The sequence below is a fragment of the Geotrypetes seraphini genome, chromosome 2 (genome assembly GCF_902459505.1).
Source record: "Geotrypetes seraphini chromosome 2, aGeoSer1.1, whole genome shotgun sequence".
Classification (NCBI taxonomy): Eukaryota; Metazoa; Chordata; class Amphibia; order Gymnophiona; family Dermophiidae; genus Geotrypetes; species Geotrypetes seraphini.
The window spans coordinates 414,715,993-414,734,684 of record NC_047085.1 but is presented as its reverse complement, the minus strand read 5'-3'; the positions used below and the strand labels follow the sequence as shown (position 1 = coordinate 414,734,684).

At 40.6% G+C, this 18,692-nt stretch overlaps 1 protein-coding gene across 28 annotated transcripts in view; it reads left to right on the top strand.

The window, feature by feature from the left end:
* SDHAF3 (succinate dehydrogenase complex assembly factor 3) overlaps positions 1-17,888 on the top strand; it is a 60,580-nt gene extending 42,692 nt beyond the window's left edge. For all 28 annotated transcript variants that reach the window (XM_033931045.1, XM_033931075.1, XM_033931074.1 and 25 more), the window contains one exon: positions 17,130-17,888. In XM_033931045.1, the coding sequence (XP_033786936.1) occupies positions 17,130-17,333 (204 nt within the window). In that variant the 3' untranslated portion in view covers positions 17,334-17,888. The remainder of the gene's footprint in view (positions 1-17,129) is intronic.
* Positions 17,889-18,692: the final 804 nt, after the last annotated feature.

The window sequence follows — 18,692 nt, the reverse complement described above, 5'->3', positions numbered from 1 at the left end:
ACCTATATATTTCAAATGATTTGAAAGTTTAATAGGTTGGGATTCAAGAAGAGGTGGTATGGATAGTGGTTGTGATGAACTGGTGACCCCACATGCCAACTGTTTTCTGAGGGTTCAAAATCAGTTTATTTTCAGTAATCCAATCGTTGATCATGTTAATGCACGATTGCATAGGTGCTAAATCCGTTTATCAATAGGTTGAAGAAAAACCAATAGAATATCATCTGCATAAAAATAACTTTTAATTTGATGTTCCTGGATTCTTAAAGCTAAGGGACTGAGAAAAATATTGAACAGTAAAGGTGAACGTATTGAACCTTGAGGTACACCACAAGATAAACTTCTAGTTGAGGAGCAGCCTGAAGAAAATGAAACTTTAAAAGTTCTCTCCAAAAGAAATGATTTAAACTACTCTAAGACTATTCCAGAAAAACCAAAAGGCTCCTAATATGTATGAGTAGAGAATGACTTATAAGGTCAAAAGCTGCCAAGAGATCCAAATATACAGTGCTAATAATACCACTTTACCCTGGTCAAAAGCTGTGTTAACAATCATTAAGTAATGCAACTAAAATTGTTACAGTAGAATGGAATTTTCTGAAGCAGATTGAGATGAGTGCAGCATGAATGAGGATTCTGCATGTTGTGAAAGTTGAGAAAAAACTATCTTTTCTACAACCTTAGAAAAAAATGAAGATTAGAAACCGGGCAAAAGTTGGAAACTTGTGACCGGTCCAGCGTGGAGTTTTTCAGAATAGGATAAACTACTGCTGTTTTCCATTCTAGGGGAATAATCCCTGATGTCAAGCTATTTGTAATCATATTCCATAGCAATAGGGACAGACCATGCTTAGGTTCGATGTGGCGATGTATCTGCATCAACTGATTAGCACAGGGCACATCAACTCTCCACTTCCAGAAACGCCCCTTGCAAAAAAAATAAAATCTATTTGTAGCATGTGAGAAGCATACACTGATCCCCAAACTACTGTTCCTAAATTCTGAGTGTTATTTTGCCACTGTAGCTGAAAAGAATGCTATTTTATTTTACAAAGTACCTATTTGCAGAATTGTAATGCTATGTTTTGACATTGTTTCAGATCATTGATTGAACCTTGTCAACAAAAAGTGTGGAATTTTCAAGTGTAGAACTCCGAGCCATCATGAAGTTCCTATTCCTTCAGAAGAAAACTCCAAAGGAAATTCATGAATGTATGATGCGAATATTGAGTGACAAATGCCCATTAGACTCCACAGTGAAGAAGTGATATACAAACTTTCAGCATTGAGATTTTGAGACCGAAGATGCAGCAAGGTCTGGGAGACCCCAAACAGTGTCAACTCCTGAAATTGTTGACCAGGTCAATGACCTGATTTTGTAAATCAGTGAATATCGGCTAAAACAATTGCTGAGACACTACAGATATCCAGGGAACATGTTGGGTGTATAATCCACAAGCAGCTGGGCATGCAGAAACTGTTAGCTAAATGGGTGCCCAAATGTTTGAATGCTGATGAGAAATAACATTGAGTGGACACTTCAAAGTTGATTTTGCAGCATTTTCAGTGAGGTGGTGCCAACGTTTTGGAACAACTCGTTATTGTTGATGAAACATGGTTATACCACTGTGATCCTGAGACAAAATAGCAATCCATGCAATGTCAACACTGAGGTTCTCCAAGGCCCAGGAAATTCAAGACCCAGAAATCAACAGAAAGGTCATGGCCACAGTGTTAAGAGATCAGGCCCAGGAAATTCAAGACCCAGAAATCAACAGAAAGGTCATGGCCACAGTGTTAAGGGATCAGGAAGGTGTTGTAATGTCTGACTATCTTCCAAAGGGCCAAACAGTTCATGCAGAATACTACTTTAACTTGCTGTGCCGAAGGTATTGTAAACAAAATGAGAGAAGCTGTGAAAAGGAGTTCTCTCTTTGTAAGACAATGCACTTGCTGATAGGCTGGCAAAATAATGGATGTTTTGACACAGTTGGGGTTTCAGTGTTTAGACCGTCTACCCTACTCAACAGATCTTGCTCCATCTAACTATTTTCTGTATCCAAACCTTAAAAAGAATTTGAACATGAAAAACAATTTTCATGTGATTTGGAAGTAATTGCAGCAACGGAGCAGTATTTCAGTGACCAGACCTCAGAGTATTTTTTGGAAGGGTTACAGAAACTTCAGACTCAATGTGCCAAGTATGTTGAACTTAGGGGTGAATATGTCTTTTCCTTCTTGGTTGGGCTGAGAACCTTTTAGCACCCCCTTGTAGTGCTTACCGCAGTTTAGCAAGAGGACCCCTTAGGAAGTAAAAATAAAATAATTTGAGCCGTACAAGCAAAAATGTGTTGGAAAAAGCATTAATGTTTCACAGTGCTTTTTGGAGAAGGTCATAATGTGCTATTTCATAACTGTGCAAGCAGGCTGACTTGCGAGCCCTCCAAATGTTCTTTTTCTTTTCTGAAAAGGAAATTTTATCTCTCTTTTAAATTTATACTAATGTACTATTTTTTAAATTGTGCTACTCTGTATTAATACTAGACTATATTTGAAGTATGTCTGCTGATTCATGCCAGTGTCTTGTTTCCTGTAAGTGGTCATCTTCAAATGTTCATATGGTTTTAGGATCCACATATAAACTTAGAAAATATCTATCAGTTTAAACATTTTTAAGATTTTCAATATTTCAAATAAGTTGCATAGAATTTATTCTACAGCACTGTGGTGATCCTTTCATTTCTTCACTTGGGGCTCCTTCCGCCCTTCAGACATATAATAAATTGCTAATGATCATTATGTTATCCCAAAAGAATTTTTTGGAGACATACTGATTTCTGTCTCTCTTTTTTTTCCCCTTGCAAATCCCTTTTGGACTTAAGTTTGGGACTATGGAGCAAATTATCTGAAACTTTGCAGAAGGCTGCAGATAATATGTATAATGATTTTTTTTTTCTCTCAAACATTATGCTCACTTTAATTCAAAATCAAAAATGAGATGGTGAGACATCATTGCTGGAAAATTTTGCACCTATCTACAATACAGTTAATAAAATCAGTCTTGAACTGGAAAATGTACAAGAAATTACCATAATCTGGTTTCATTCTTAATAACGTATTGTTTGTTGATTGCTCAGTTCAGGAGGTGAATGCCTATTTATCTGTATTTTAGTCCTTGGTAGTAGTTCAAGAGAAGGCAACTGGTGTGAAAATTCAATAATTATCGTGATAAAAGAAATAGTGGGCTACATTCTTAAATATGTGTTACTGAAGGATAACCTTAGACTGTTTTTGTAGTGAAACTTTTTTCTTAAGATAAAAAGATTAAATATTATGTCAGATGGATCTACAGTGTTTTGTAAAAGTCATCACACCCTGGTATATATTTCAGTCTTCTGTCTAAAAAATATAATTCAGAATGTATTATGGTAGAAGTCTGTCAGTGTTATACTTATAGCTCCTGTTCAGGGATACTCCTGTATATATATCCAATGATTAAAAACAATTTCTTTCCTTGGTCTCCTCTCCATTTCAGTCAAAAACATGAATACTTTCCTCTGCTGTAAAGTTTTGTAGTTACAGCACGATATATGGGTAGCTGCAAAACCTCTGTATTGATTCTTAGGGGCTTTTTTTCCAATAGTTTCCCAATCAGTTAAAACAGAAAATCTTTTTTTAGTGCTTGGAATATGATGAAGTGAGCCAGATCTTTTGAGATGATATTATTTGCCTCGTTAAATACCTCTATGTTAACTGTAAGGTACAGTTCCTGTCCATGATACAACTCCTTTTGCATTAGGTGGTTAATGTGGAAATTAAATGTTCACTGCTAAGGTGCCGTGTTAACAATTAGCATGCATTAATGACCGTGTTGACAACTAATGCAGCTTAATAAATAGAGGCTCCTGAGAAAATTAGAGTCATGGGATAGGAGACAATGTTCAGTTGTGGATTAAGAATTGGTTATCGGACAGAAAACAGAGGGTAGGGTTAAATGGCCATTTTTCTCAATTGAGGATGGTAAATAGTATTGTGCCGCAGGGATCTGTACTTAGACCGGTGCTATTTAACTTATTTATAAATGATCTGGAAATTGGAACTATGAATGAGCTGATTAAATTTGCAGATGACACTAAACTGTTCAAAGTTGTTAAAACTTGAGAATGACATGGTAAAAAAATTATCCCCGTCCCACAAACTCAGTCCCCATCCCTGCCCCGTCACCATGAGCTTAGTCTCCGTTGCCACCCCATCCTCATGAACTCAGTCCCTGTCTCGTCCCCGCAAACCATCTGATCCCATCCGCACAAGCATTGAATAGTTTTATACTGAACTTATTTTATTAAAGTGTAAAAATAAATGCTCTACAGCAGGGTTGTCCAACGTCGGTCCGCAAGGGCCGCATTCCAGTCTGATTTTCAGGATTTTCCCAATGAATTTTGATTTGCATGCAGTGCTTCCTTTGTTTGCAAACAGATCTCTTGCCTAATCATTTGGGAAATCCTGAAAACCCAACTTGGTGAGGGCTGAGGTTGGATACCCCTGCTCTACAGCATCTTTTTTTATTGATTCAATAAAAGTTAACACAGCCTACAAAAATTCCAGTTTACTCCAGACTTTGCGAAGCCCTGGCTCACTAAACATGGTGGCTGCAGCCCGAGTCATCTGGAAGTGCGCGGACATCAATGTGATTACATCACGTGCAGGCATGACATCACTTCAAAGTCCACGCATGCATATAGGCCCTCCAGACAAAGCCCTGCTGGAAGGGAAGAGCCATGGAGAGAAGGAGAGGTGCTGGTGCCAGCTGGCTGCCTACAGAATGTGCCTCTCGATGCAAGAGGCACATCCTGTAGGCAGTCAGCCAGCGCCTCTCCTCCTTCCCTGCATCTTGCAGCATACCTGGAATCTCCAGCGGCACACAATTTGCAATAACACTAATATTGCTACTTTAACTCTATGCTGTAAATTGATAGGGGGGAAAAAAAAAGACTTTTCATGTAGAACAATAATTGATGAAATATGCATGAGAAGATTCAAATTGCATCTTGTCAGTTCCTGCTCTGAAAGCATAGATTGAGAAATCAGCCATCTTGTATTGTTCTTTTGCTTATCATCTCTGCAAATATTCTTTTGTCTTGATGCATGCGTGCTTTAGATACAATTAAGTGATGAAAAAAATGTTTACTGTGAGCCAGAAAAAAAAAAGGAATAAGATTGCTTTCAAGTTCTAGTGTTGAAAGGCCTCTGAGAATTCTTTATGTGCATTACAAATCAAAGCAAAATAGAAACTAATAAGAAAAGCTTTCAGATTCACCTCAGGACTTCTTTGCCTAAGAAATAACTCAGATTCTGAATTATCCAATTCTTATAAAAGTGCTTAAATCTAACATAACATTGTGCTTGTTGACCACGTAACCATTAGTTCAATGCGATTTACAAAAAATTACTACTACTGTTCTTGACCTAAGATTTTATAGTAGCATGTAAAGAAACAGATTTTATGTAACAATTTTAACTGGTGGCCTAGGGTCCCACCTTGCACCCTGACATACCTAAAAAAAAAAATCCAGGAGGCAGGGAAGAGGGAGTAAGCATCCTTCCCTCCTCCTACTCAGTGCATTCTGGGATACCCTGGACAAAGCCTAACTACCAAATAAGGTTTTGAGCATTGACCCATTGGTGCTCTGGAGCCTGAAACTATGTGGTGGAACTGTGTTCCAGGCTGTTTCTAGACAAATTAAGCCCTGTATTGGACGTCATCCACAGAGCCCTGGTATGAACAGTGCAAAAGTGTACCATCACTTTAACTTCTTTAGAAGTTTCAAGTTTATTAAAACATTTTTTATACCGGTAACTCAAGTTTCAAAGCGGTGTACAGCATTAATAAAAAGATATCTTAAAAAGAAACAAGTACAACAAGTACGAGGGACAACAAGTACGAGGGGGCATTCGGAGAAACTGAAGGGAGATAGGTTCAAAACAAATGCAAGGAAGTTTTTTTTCACCCAAAGGGTCGTGGACACTTGGAATGCGCTACCGGAGGAAGTGATCAGGCAGAGTACGGTACAGGGATTCAAATAGGGATTGGACGGATTCCTGAGGGATAAAGGGATCGTGGGATACTGAGAGAGGTGCTGGGATGTAACACAGGTATAGAAAGCTAACCAGGTAATAAGTATAGAAACCCAACAGGTCGTGCATGTGCAAGACCGGAGGGTTAGGACTACGATGGGAAGATAGGACTTCAATGAGAAACCAAGGTGGCAAGGGAGCCCCTTCTGGTGATTCAGTCAGGTCGTGACCTGTTTGGGCCGCCACGGGAGCGGACTGCCGGGCAGGATGGACCTATGGTCTGACCCGGCGGAGGCACTGCTTATGTTCTTATGTTCTTAAACAACACAAGTGGGTATTAAAATATAGTACAATATGATATTAGGTTAATAGACTTTGACATGAGACACATATACAAACTATACACAGTTAGGAAAGTAGGGTTGAATTACAATATTTAAAATAAAGCACACTTAAGGATTAAAACAATAGGTTGGGAGAGGGACTATTGTTGGCGTTGCCCTAAAAAGGACAGTTTTATCCAAAAGCATCCTCAAATAAGAATGTTTTGAGTTTTGCTTTAAATTGCTTTATCGAGGATTCCACTCGTAAATGATTGGGCAATGAGTTCCATAAAGAAGGTGCGATGACGGCAAAGTTATTAGATCTCAGCACGTAGATCAGTTTCAAGGACGGTACGACTAAGAGGTTTTGTGACGTAGAACGAAGAGATTTAACGGGATGATAAGGAATAAGGAGTCTGTCAATTAACTCTGGTTGGTTGTTTAAATGAGTAGTGAAGGTTAACAATAGAATTTTATAACTAATTCTATGTTCAACGGGCAACCAATGAGCATCGATTAGAAGAGGAGAGACATGGTCATATTTCTTTGTGCCATAAATGATCTTAATAGCAGTATTTTGTACTATCTGAAGGCGTCTTATTTCCTTTTTGGTGATGCCCTTATAAAGGGCATTACAATAGTCTATGCAGGAAATAACCAAAGAGTGGATTAATGTGTTAAAAGATGACGGATCAAGTAGTTTAGCTAGAGACCGTAATATTCTAAGACGGTGGTAACATTTCTGATCCACTGTGCTGATGTGATTGTGGTAGGAGAATTTGCAGTCAAGAGTGGGTACAACTTTAATTGATAGCGATTCAAATTTCAAAGGGGCCTGAAGAGTTATTCCCTCTTTAAAGGGAAAGATCATTAATTTCGATTTATTAACGTTAAGTGATAACTTATTTGAATCCAACCATGATTTAATTTTTTCGAGTTTTTGATTGATGGAAACGATATCCTCGATGTTATTCAGGTCGATAGGATGAATTAATTGTACATCATCGGCATATGTGAAGGTGGTAAAGCCGATAGATTGTCCTACTGTCAAAAGGGGGGACAAAAAGATATTGAAAAGAAGTGGTGACAGGATAGAACCTTGTGGGATACCGTATTTAGTGAAGGTTCAGAAGATGAGTTGTTGAAAATGACCTTGGATGATCTATCGGAAAAGTAAGAGATGAACCAGTCCAAGATTTCTATGTTTCTATCTTTCTTTCTATGTTTCTATCTTTCTTCTCAAGGGACCCTCGACCACAAGAGGACATCCGCTCAAACTCAGGGGAGGGAAGTTTCGTGGAGACGCCAGGAAGTACTTCTTCACGGAGAGAGTGATTGATCAATGGAACAAGCTTCCAGTGCAGGTGGTCGAGGCACGCAGCATCCCAGACTTCAAGAACAAATGAGATACCTATGTGGGATCCCTACGAGGTCATGCCAAGGGATAGAGTCACTAGGACTTGAATGAGCGGGTCAGTAGAGTGACAGTATAATTACAATTATACTTTAGGGGGTCAGTAGGCTAAAGAGGGTGGGTAAATAGTGTGGGCAGACTTGATGGGCTATAGCCCTTATCTGCCGTCATCTTTCTATGTTTCTAAGATTTGACCTGTTATTCGGCCACCATTGTCTGTTTTAAGGCCGGCGGCATCGCAAGCCTTTTCAGACTCTTGCCCACTCAACATCTGGTACAATTGAGTCCTTCAACGCTCATTACATCCGACAACTGGATTTTACAAGTCATAAAGAAAGGTTATGCCATTCATCTGCAAGAAAAACTTCCAAGAGAGTACTCTTTCACCTCACAGCAGACCTTCCATCTTCAACAACAACTCTCGAGCCCCTTGCAACTCAATGCTATCGAACCAGTACCTCCTCAGCAGAGGGACCTGGGGTTCTACTCCAAATATTTCTTCATACCGAAGAAGACCGGAGGGCTGTGCCCAATTCTTTACCTTCAAGCTCTCAACAAATATTTAGTCAAAGAGAAGTTCTGCATGCGCTTCCTAGGCACTTTGTATCCCCTTCTAGATAAGAACGACTGGCTTTGCTCTCTGGATCTCAAGCATACACACATATCCCTATTCTTGCAGCTCACAGAAAGTACCTTTGATTTGAAATAGGGACACGTCATCTCCAGTACAGTATGCTACCTTTTAGCCTAGCATCAGCACCCATTGTCTTCACAAAGTATTTAGTTGTAGTGGCCTCAACACTCCGCTCTTACAGCTTTCGTGTATTCCTTTATCTGGATGATTGGTTGATAAAAGCATCCTCACTTAAAGTGATTCAATCAGCAATGAACACAACCATACACTTTCTAGAGCTTTTGGGATTTGCAGTCAACTACTAGAAATCCCACCTCTAACCATCACAGAAGCTGGAATTTATTGGGCGCTGCTTGGTACGACTCAGTCTCATGCTTACTTTCCCCATCAGAGATTAGGCATTCTGATTCACCTCTTCTATCATGTATCTACTCTCCAAACCATCAAATGATGTGACTCTTTGGACACATGGCCTCGACAGTCCATGTTACCCTATTCGCCCATCTTCATCTCAGAGATCCTCAATGAACTCTTATCTCTCAGAAGTCTCAGGCCACAGATCCACTTTCCCATCAACTCAGAATATAAGAAAATAAGAATTGCCGCTGCTGGGTCAGACCAGTGGTCCATTGTGCCCAGCAGTCCGCTAACTGAGAATAGCCTTACCTGCGTACATTCTGGTTCAGCAGAAACTTATCTAACTTTGTCTTGAATCCCTGGAGGGTGTTTTCCCCTATAACAGCCTCCGGAAGAGCGTTCCAGTTTTTTACCACTCTCTGGGTGAAGAAGAACTTCCTTACATTTGTACGGAATCTATCCCCTTTTAACTTTAGAGAGTGCCCTCTCATTCTCTCTACCTTGGAAAGGGTGAACAGCCTGTCTTTATCTACTAAGTCTATTCCCTTCGTTATTTTGAATGTTTCGATCATGTCCCCTCTCAGTCTCCTCTTTTCAAGGGAGAAGAGGCCCAGTTTCTCTAATCTCTCACTGTTCGGCAACTCCTCCAGCCCCTTAACCATTTTAGTCGCTCTTCTCTAGACCATTTCGAGTAGTACTGTGTCCTTCTTCATGTACGGCAACCAGTGTTGGACATAGTTTTCTAGGTGAGGGCGTATCATGGCCCAGTACAGCGGCATGATAACCTTTTCCGATCTATTCGTGATCCCCTTCTTAAGCATTCCCAGTATTCTGTTCACCCTTTTCGCCGCCACCGCACATTGCGCAGACGGCTTCATTGACTTGTCAACCAGTACTCCCAAGTCTCTTTCCTGGGGGGTCTCTCCAAGTATTGCACCGGACATTCTGTATTCGTGTATACGATTTTTGTTACCGACATGCATCACCTTATACTTATCCACATTAAACCTCATTTGCCATGTCGCGGTCCATTTCTTGAGCGTGTTTATGTCACGTTGCAGGTCTTTGCAATCCTCCTGCGTCTTTACTCTGAATAACTTCGTATTGCCTGCAAATTTAATCACCTCACTCGTCGTACCAATTTCCAGATCGTTTATAAATATGTTGAATAGCACAGGTCCAAGCACCAAACCCTGTGGCACTCCATTCGTGACGTTTTTCCAGTCAGAGTATTGTGTATTTACCCCCACTCTTTGTTTCCTATCCACCAGCCAGTTTTTAATCCACATGAGTATTTCACCCTCAATTCCATGGCTCGCAATTTTTCAAAGTAGTTGTTTATGCGGAACCTTGTCAATCGCCTTCTGAAAATCCAGATATATAATGTCGACTGGGTCACCCTTGTCTATCCGCCTGTTTACTCCCTCGAAGAAATGCAGCAAGTTCATCAAGCAAGATCTTCCTTTGCTGAAGCCGTGCAGGCTGGTCCTCGTCAGATCATGTCCGTCAAGGTGATCAGTGATGTGGTCCTTTATCAGCACCTCTACCATCTTTCCCAGTACTGAAGTCAGATTCACCGGTCTGTAGTTTCCCGGATCTCCCCTGGAACCTTTCTTGAAGATTGGCGTAACATTTGCCACTTTCCAGTCTTCCAGAATCCTTCCTGATTTGATCAACAGATTGGCTATTAGTTGAAGCAGTTCAGCTATAGTCCCTTTCAATTCCTTGATGACCCTTGGATGGATGCCAACCGGTCCCAGGGATTTATTGTTTTTAAGCCTATCAATCTGCCTGCATACCTCTTCTAGACTGACCGTCAACCCTGTCAGTTTCCCATCTTCATTTCCTGCATATTGCCTGTCGGCTTCTGGTATGTTGTGTATGTCCTCTTCCGTAAATACGGATGCAAAAAATGTGTTCAGTTTGTTGGCAATGGCTTTGTCCTCCTTTAGCACTCCCTTTATTCCATGGTCATCAAACGGCCCCACTGCTTCCTTCGTGGGTCATTTCTCCTTAATATATCGAAAAACGGCTTGAAGTTCTTTGTCTCCTTGGCTATTTTTTCCTCCTAGTCTCTTTTGGCCTCTCTTACCATCTTATGGCACCTGCTTTGATGTTTGTACTATTTCCAGTTTTTGTCCGTTTTTGTCCTTTTCCATTCCTTAAACAAAGTCTTCTTGTCTCTGATCTCTTCCTTCACCGCTACAGTGAGCCATGCCGGTTCCTTGTTCTTTTTCCTCTTGGATCCCTTGTTGATATGCGATATATATTTATATTTTGCGCCTCTGTGACTGTGTCCTTAAAAAGGGACCATGTTTGCTCTAGCGTTTTTACAGCGCTTATCCTCTTCTTAATCTTCCCCACCATGAGTCTCACCCCTTTGTAATTCCCTTTTCAGAAGTTCAGTACCATGACCGTCGTTCTGGATCGATGTTTTGCCCCTGTGTTCAGGTTGAAGCGGATCATATTGTGATCACTGCTTCCCAGCATCCCTTCTACTTCTATACCTTGTGTCGGACCTCGTAATCCATTTAGAATTAAGTCCAGAATTGCATTTCCTCGTATTTTTCTTGACAAGTTGTTCCAGGAAGCTATCGCCTACAGTATCCAGGAACTTGGTCTCCCTACCGCAGCCGGAGGGCCTAGGTTCCAGTCTATCCCCGGATAATTGAAGTCACTCATGATAACTGCATTGCCTCCTTTGCAGTTGCGTTTAATCTCATCCATCATTTCTCCATCAATTTCTTAGGACTGCCCTGGGGATTGGTAGTAGATGCTGATCTTTGTTTCCATTCCATTTGTTCCTGGAATTTTGACCCATAGAGCTCTACCTTATTTTTCATTTCCGACGTGTTCTCTCTGGTAGACTCAATTCCCTCTTTGACGTATAGGGCAATATCCCCATCTTTTTGACCCACTCTGTCTCTTGTATCCCGGTAGCACAGTGTCCCAGACGTTTTCCTCTTTCCTCCATATTTCCGTGATGCCGATGATGTCGAGGTTATCTTTTTGTGCCATAGCTTCCAATTCCATCTTATTCCTTAGGCTCCTTACGTTCGTGTACATACACTTGAGTTTGCGGCCTGTTGGTTTCTTGCATTTCCTTCCCTCTTGTGTCCCTTTCGATCTGTCAGGATTTCTGTCTTGCCTATGATCCGGTGAGTCTTCCCCGCTATCTTCCTGCACGGTATCCTCTGGGTATACCGGTTCCCGAACCATCAACTCTTGGTCGACTGTCATCTTTCCCCTTCTTCCTAGTTTAATAACTTCTCAATTTCTCTCTTGATGTTATTTGCAAGTAGCCTCGTTCCGTCGCTGCTGAGGTGGAGTCCATCCTTCCTGAATAGCTTGCTCTTCCCCCAGAATGTCGTCCAGTTGCGCACAAAGTTGAATCCTTCTTCCTCACACCAGCGCCTCATCCACATGTTGATTGCTTGCAGCTCTGTCTACCCCTTCTCATCGGCCCTGGGTACCGGCAGGATCTCCGAGAACGCTACCCTCTGCGTTCTGGTCTTCAGCTTCCCTCCTTTCCTGCTGTAGTTCCTGTTCCTCACGTTGTTTGTCCCCACTTGGATCACCACCACCATATCTTACTCTTCCATGCTGTCAATGATCCTGTCAATGCGGCTCACTATATCTTCTACTTTGGCTCCTGGTAGGCAGGTCACCAGCCGATCCTGTCTTCCTCCCACTATGTGGCTGTCGGCTTGTCTGATGATGGAGTCCCCCGTGACGATTGCTGTCCTCTCTATCTTCTCTTTCCTCTCGAGCCGCAGGTCCATGTCCCTGGTGTATGGCCATCTCTCCAGCCATAGGTCTGTGTCCTCTGTGCACTTCCATCTTCCCTCATCATGGCGTTGGCTTGCACTGGACTCGTCTTTCTTGTGGTTGTCCTCCAGGTGGTCCTCGCTCACTGTGGGTGTATCTTGGTAGCTCCACTGTTGTTGGTGATTTTCCACGGCCTCTCTGTATACCTGTTCGATGAACTTCTCTAACTCCCTGACTTCTTCCTCAACGGTTTCCTCTGTCATTAAGTTTTCTGCCTCTCTATCCTCCTCTTCCACTGTTTGAAGTGCTTCTAGTTCCAGTATTCTGCCTTCCAGGAGTCTGACTTGCTTCTTCAGGCCCTCCAGTTCTTCGCATCGAATGCATACATAAGACTGCCTCCCAGAGGGGAGGTAGTCATACATATGGCAAACGGTGCAGAAAACTGGGTAGCTCAACATCCTGCTTCTGTCTGCTGCATCCATTGCTGTCCGCTTGCCAGTCTGTTGTCTGAAGTGGCTTCTCCTTGTGTAGGTATGTGTTTCCTCCAATCCTTAATAGGAAAAACTGTTCAAACTCAGACAGGAACCAGCCACTGTGATTCTCACAGCTCCAAGACAACCCTGGTTCCCACTACTAATACAATTCATTATCAAGGAACCCATTCCACTGCAGATTTTTCTAACCCTTCTGACTCAGATCGAGGGGTCCCTCCTCCACCCCAATCTACGTTCTCTAGCTCTCATAGCCTGGTATCTCTCTCCCAGCAGATAGATCAGTGCCATATCTCTGATCCTGTATCAACTATAATAGACACTTCCAGTAAAGAGTCCACACAACGCTGTTATTTCAAGTGGATCTGGTTTACTCTTTGGTGTAACCAGCGAACCTTACTCCCAGATGCATGTCCTCTCTCCTCAGTTCTGGATTACATCTCTCCAACTCTGGCCTAAAGACCACTTCAGTGAGGATGCACATCAGTACTTTTCACATACCTCTGAATGATAAACCTCTGGCTACATACCCGTTAGTTTTCAGGTTCGTGAAATGCCTACATACCAAACTCCCAATCATACCTCCACTAGTTGCTTGAGACCTTAACGTTGTGCTTTCCTCTTTAATGAAGCCACCATTTGAACCTCTCACTTTTGCAGATCCGTTTTATACAACATCCTTTCATGATAGTTATCCTGCGTACTTATCCCAAATTCCTAGTAGTTTCAAAATTCCTCCTCAACCAGTCTATAGTTCTACCAGTTGTCTTCCGAAGACCACATTCCCATCCTGGTAAAACTGCATTCCACACATTGGACTGTAAACATGCTTTAGCTTATTACCTGGATCAGACCAAGCCTCATAGAATTTCAGCTCAGTTATTCCTTTCAATTGATTCTAACAAACTGGGAACTCCTTTAACCAAGAGAATAATCTCCACATGGTTAGCGAACTGTATCTTCTTCTGGTATGCTCAGACTGGGCTACCGTTGGAGGGTCATGTTATGGCATATAAAGTTAGAGCAATGGCAACTTAAGTAGCATTTCTCCGTTCACTCCTATTGAGGACATTTGTAAAGAAGACATAAGAATTGCCATACTGAGGCAGACTGAAGGTCCATCAAGCCCAGTATCCTGTTTACAACAGTGGCCAACCCAGGTCCCAAGTACCTAGCTAGATCCCAGTAGTAAAACAGATTTTATGTTGCTTATCCTTGGAAAAAGCAGTGGATTTCTCCAAGCCATCTCAATAATGGCCTATGGACTTCTCTTTTAGGAAATCATCCAAACCTTTTTTAAACCCCACTAAGCTAACTGATTTTACCACATTCTCTGGTAAAGAATTCCAGAGTTTAATTACACATTATATGGTTAGTTTTAAATCTACTACCTAGTAGCTTTATTGTATCCCCCTAGTCCTAGTATTTTTGGATAGAGTGAACAAGTGATTCACATCTAACCTTTTCCACTCTACTCATTATTTTATAGACCTTTATCATATCCCCCGGAGCCAACTCTTCTCTAAGCTGAAGAGCCCTAGCCACTTTAGCCTTTTCTCATAGACAAGTCATCTCATCCATTTTATCACTTTCATTGCCCTTCTCTGTACCTTTTCTAATTCTTCTACATCTTTTTTTGAGATTCTGGAACTGCATTCAGTATTCGAGGTATGGCCTTACGTGTGATACAAGGACATTATAACATTTTCATCTTTGTTTTCCATTCCTGTCCTGATAATTACTAACATTCTATTTGATTTCTTAGTTGCCATTAAACTGAGTTTTCTTAGCTGCACATTAAACTGAGTGTTTCAATGTGTCCTCAACAATGACACCTAGATCCTTTTTCGTAGAATCCAGCATCATGTAGATATAGTTTGGGTTACTCTTTCCCACATGAATCACTTTGCACTCGCTCACATTAAATGTCATCTGCCATTTTGATGCCCAGGATCACAGTCTCATAAGTTCTCTTCCAATTTTTCACAATTCTCTTGTGATTGAACAACTTTGTGTCATCAGCAATTTTAATTATCTCATTAGTTATTTCCTTCTCTAGATCATTAATAAATATGTTAAAAAGCAACGGTTCCAGCACAGACCCCACTATTTACCCTTCTTCATTGAGAATATGGACCATTTAAACCTACTCTCTGTTTTCTGTTTTTCAACTAGTTCTTAATCCATAAAATAACATTGGGGCTTTGAAGATATGCCTTATCCTAGCCCATGACTTTCTAATTTCCTCAGAAGTCTTTCATGAGGTACTTTGTCAAATGTCTTTTGACAATTCAAATATACAGGCTCACCTAGGCTCACCTTTATCCACAAGTTCATTTACCCCTTCAAAGAAATGCAGTAGGTTAGTGAGACAAGATTTCCCTTGACTAAATCCATATTTGCTTTCTCTCATTAATCCATGTTTTTTTATATGTTCTGTCATTTTGTTGTTTATAATAGGCTCTACCTGGCGGACAGATTTGACGGTGTCTTTTTTGCTCCAGCGATTACTTTCTTTAATTGTAATGTACTTACTTTTTTTGGCTGCTAGAAGAGGGTTTTTTGGGTTTTTTTTTTTTCTTAAATGCAGTATTCTAAAAGGAAAGGGACAGTTAAATCTGTTCCACTGTAGGATTTAACGTCCTCTCCAGTGCAGCCGACAATTCCACAGGTTGAGTTCTGCATTGGACCTGAACGAGGGAATGTTTGGCCCTTTGGATGCTAGGGTGCATAGGAAGAGGTATTGCCAGTAGGAAAAAGGAGATATTGATGCCCCAGTATATGGTGAGACTAGAGAATGACACGGGGACAATTTTATCCCTGTCCCTGCGGAAACTCATTTTCCTGTCCCGTCCCTGCAAGTTCTTTTCCTGTCCCTACCCCATTCCTGCAAGCTCTGTCTTCATCTGCACAAGCCTCAAACACTTTCGAGGCTTGTGCAGTTAAGGCGGAGCTTACAGGAATGGAGCAGGAACAGCAACAAAACTCACAGGGACAGAGAAATTTGAGTTCCTGCAGGAACGGGGAAAAATTTGTCCCTGTGTCATTTTCTAGGTGAGATCTCATTTAGAATATTGTGTACAATTCTGGAAAAGGTTATTAAAATGGTGCATGGTCTTCATCATAAGGTGTATAGGGACAGACTTAAAGATTTCAATATGTATACTTTAAAGGAAAAGGAGGAGAGGGGAGATAAGATAAAGACGTTTAAATACCTACGTGGCGTAAATGCACATGAGTTGCGTGTCTTTCAATTGAAAAGAAGCTCTGGAATGAGAGGGCAAAGGATGAAGTTAAGAGGTGATAGGCTCCGGAGTAATCAAAGATACTTTTTTACAGAAAGGGTGGTAGATATGTGGAGCAGTCTCCCAGAAGAAGTGGTGGAGACAGAGAATGTGTCTTAATTCAAGAAGACATGGTATAGGCACGTGGGATCTCAGAGACCGAAAGAGTGGGCAGACTAGATGAGCCATTTGGCCTTTATCTGCCATCGTGTTTCTATGTTTCTATAACCTGAGTTATAACTACATTATGATAGACATAACAAAGGTAGTTGCCCTGTAGGACATTAGAAACATAACTTGCAAGCAGACTTTATTCTCTTAATTCAGATTAAGAATGCTAATATTGTCTTCATTACATTGATATTGATACTTTTAAGGAAAGCGAGGGGTGGATGTTGGATTTAGTTTATGCCTCTTAGGTAATTACCATGAGATAATAGGTATTTTCTTATCCCTGGTGGGTTTACAAATTTGTTTGTACCTGAGGCAATGAAAGGTGAAACGACTTGCCAAAAAGTGCTTGTGGAATTTGAACCCTAGTTATTAGCTCACTGCTCTAACGATTAGGCTACGTCTCCACCAATTTGGAATATACCATGCAAACTAAAATGACTGCCTACTGACTACCATGTTCAAATTAAATCAAAGTTTTGTTTGTTTGGGGTTTTTGTTGTCGTTGTTGTTATTGAATGTGTAATCTGTTATACACTATCTTTGCAAACTGATATTAAAGGTGGTGCATAAAGTCTAATAATAACAATTTTTTCTTGTTTTCCTTTATAGGCTTATGCATTGGTACTCCTGCAGCAGACTAGTGAAAGCATCCAGAATCCATCACAAAAGACATCTTATGGAATAGGCCTGACAAAAGAAAACATTAATGACTTCCGACAAGAACAGATTGGACAGTTGTACGAACTGATGCAAGAGGCCACAAAACCTAATCGTCAATTTAATATTACTGAAGACCCCAAAAAAAAGAATTAGAATCTGAGTGTATGTTCTTGGAATAATTATATTGCTGGATGAGTTTCTATTTACTGTGACAAAAGAATCAAAGTTTAAGGCAATTACGATAGACTGTTAAAATGTTACTGTTTTCTCTCCAGTTCTGTAAACTAAATTTCAAGTTGTCGACAGATTTCTACAGAAATCCTTCCACATTTTAGTGTTCTGCATTTTAACAAATTGTGTTTTATTCTGATGTACCGTATATATTCAAATATAAACCGATCCAAATATATACTGAGTTAACCCCCCCAAAAAAGGAGGAAAAAAAGTTGACTCAAATATAAACCGAGATTAGAAATCTGGGCATGTGAGTTTCATAAGTAATGCCATAAGTAATCACTCATTTTTCTGTTGGGGCTTTGAGTCTAAAAAAGTTGAAGGAATGCCCAAAGTTTCTGAACTTCTATCCCCACCAGAACACCTGGCCTCAGTCACACATACAAAAAACCTTTTCAAATACAAACCCTAATATGCCAGACTCTGCACACAGTACACCACAAAAGAAAAAGAAAGAAACACATTTCTTCCTGAGCAGTTCAAATTATAAAAACAGATGTAAATTTTGAAAGTTGATTATTTCAATCACTAAATTGAAAATAAAAAAACATTTTTCTGACCTTTATCTGGTGATTTTATTTTTCTGATCATCTTGCTCCCTCTTTGCTCTTGTTTCCAAGGCCTCCTTATGCATTTGCTGGTTTTTTCCTCTCTTTTTTTCACATCTTTCACTACATCCATTTTTGGCACTGATTTTCATATTCAGTTTTCTTCCATTTTTCTGCCTCCATCTCAAATCTATCACTCTTCTCCTCCATCCATGTGCACCATCTCTTCCCTCTCTTCTCTCCCACTTCCCTCCATCCATGTGCCACCATTTCCCTTTCTCTCCTCTTTGCCCCTCCCATTCAGCATCTCTCCCTTTGGTTCTTACCCTATGTTTAAATGTTAACTAGGGTTTTCCTGCAAAAGCCACAAATGACCATTGTCACTTTTCTTGCAGAAGATCAAACCCCTAACCTTTTAAAAAGGAATTAGGCCTAAACTAATTATTAAAGTAGCTTATAAAATAATCACATTTCTTTTATAAGCTTTATTTTTTTATTCAAAATTATACATTCATTCTCTTTCATGCTCTATTATGTATTCACAATACTATGGGTTCCTTTTACAAAGGTGCGTTAGGGCCTTAATGCGTGGAATAGCTCGCGCTAAATTGCCGTGCACGCTAGACCTTAACGTCAGCAATGAACTGGCTTATTCTAGAAGCATACTGTGCAGTTTAGCGCGCGGTAATTTTGTGCGTGCGCTAAAACCACTAGCGCACCTTAGTAAAAG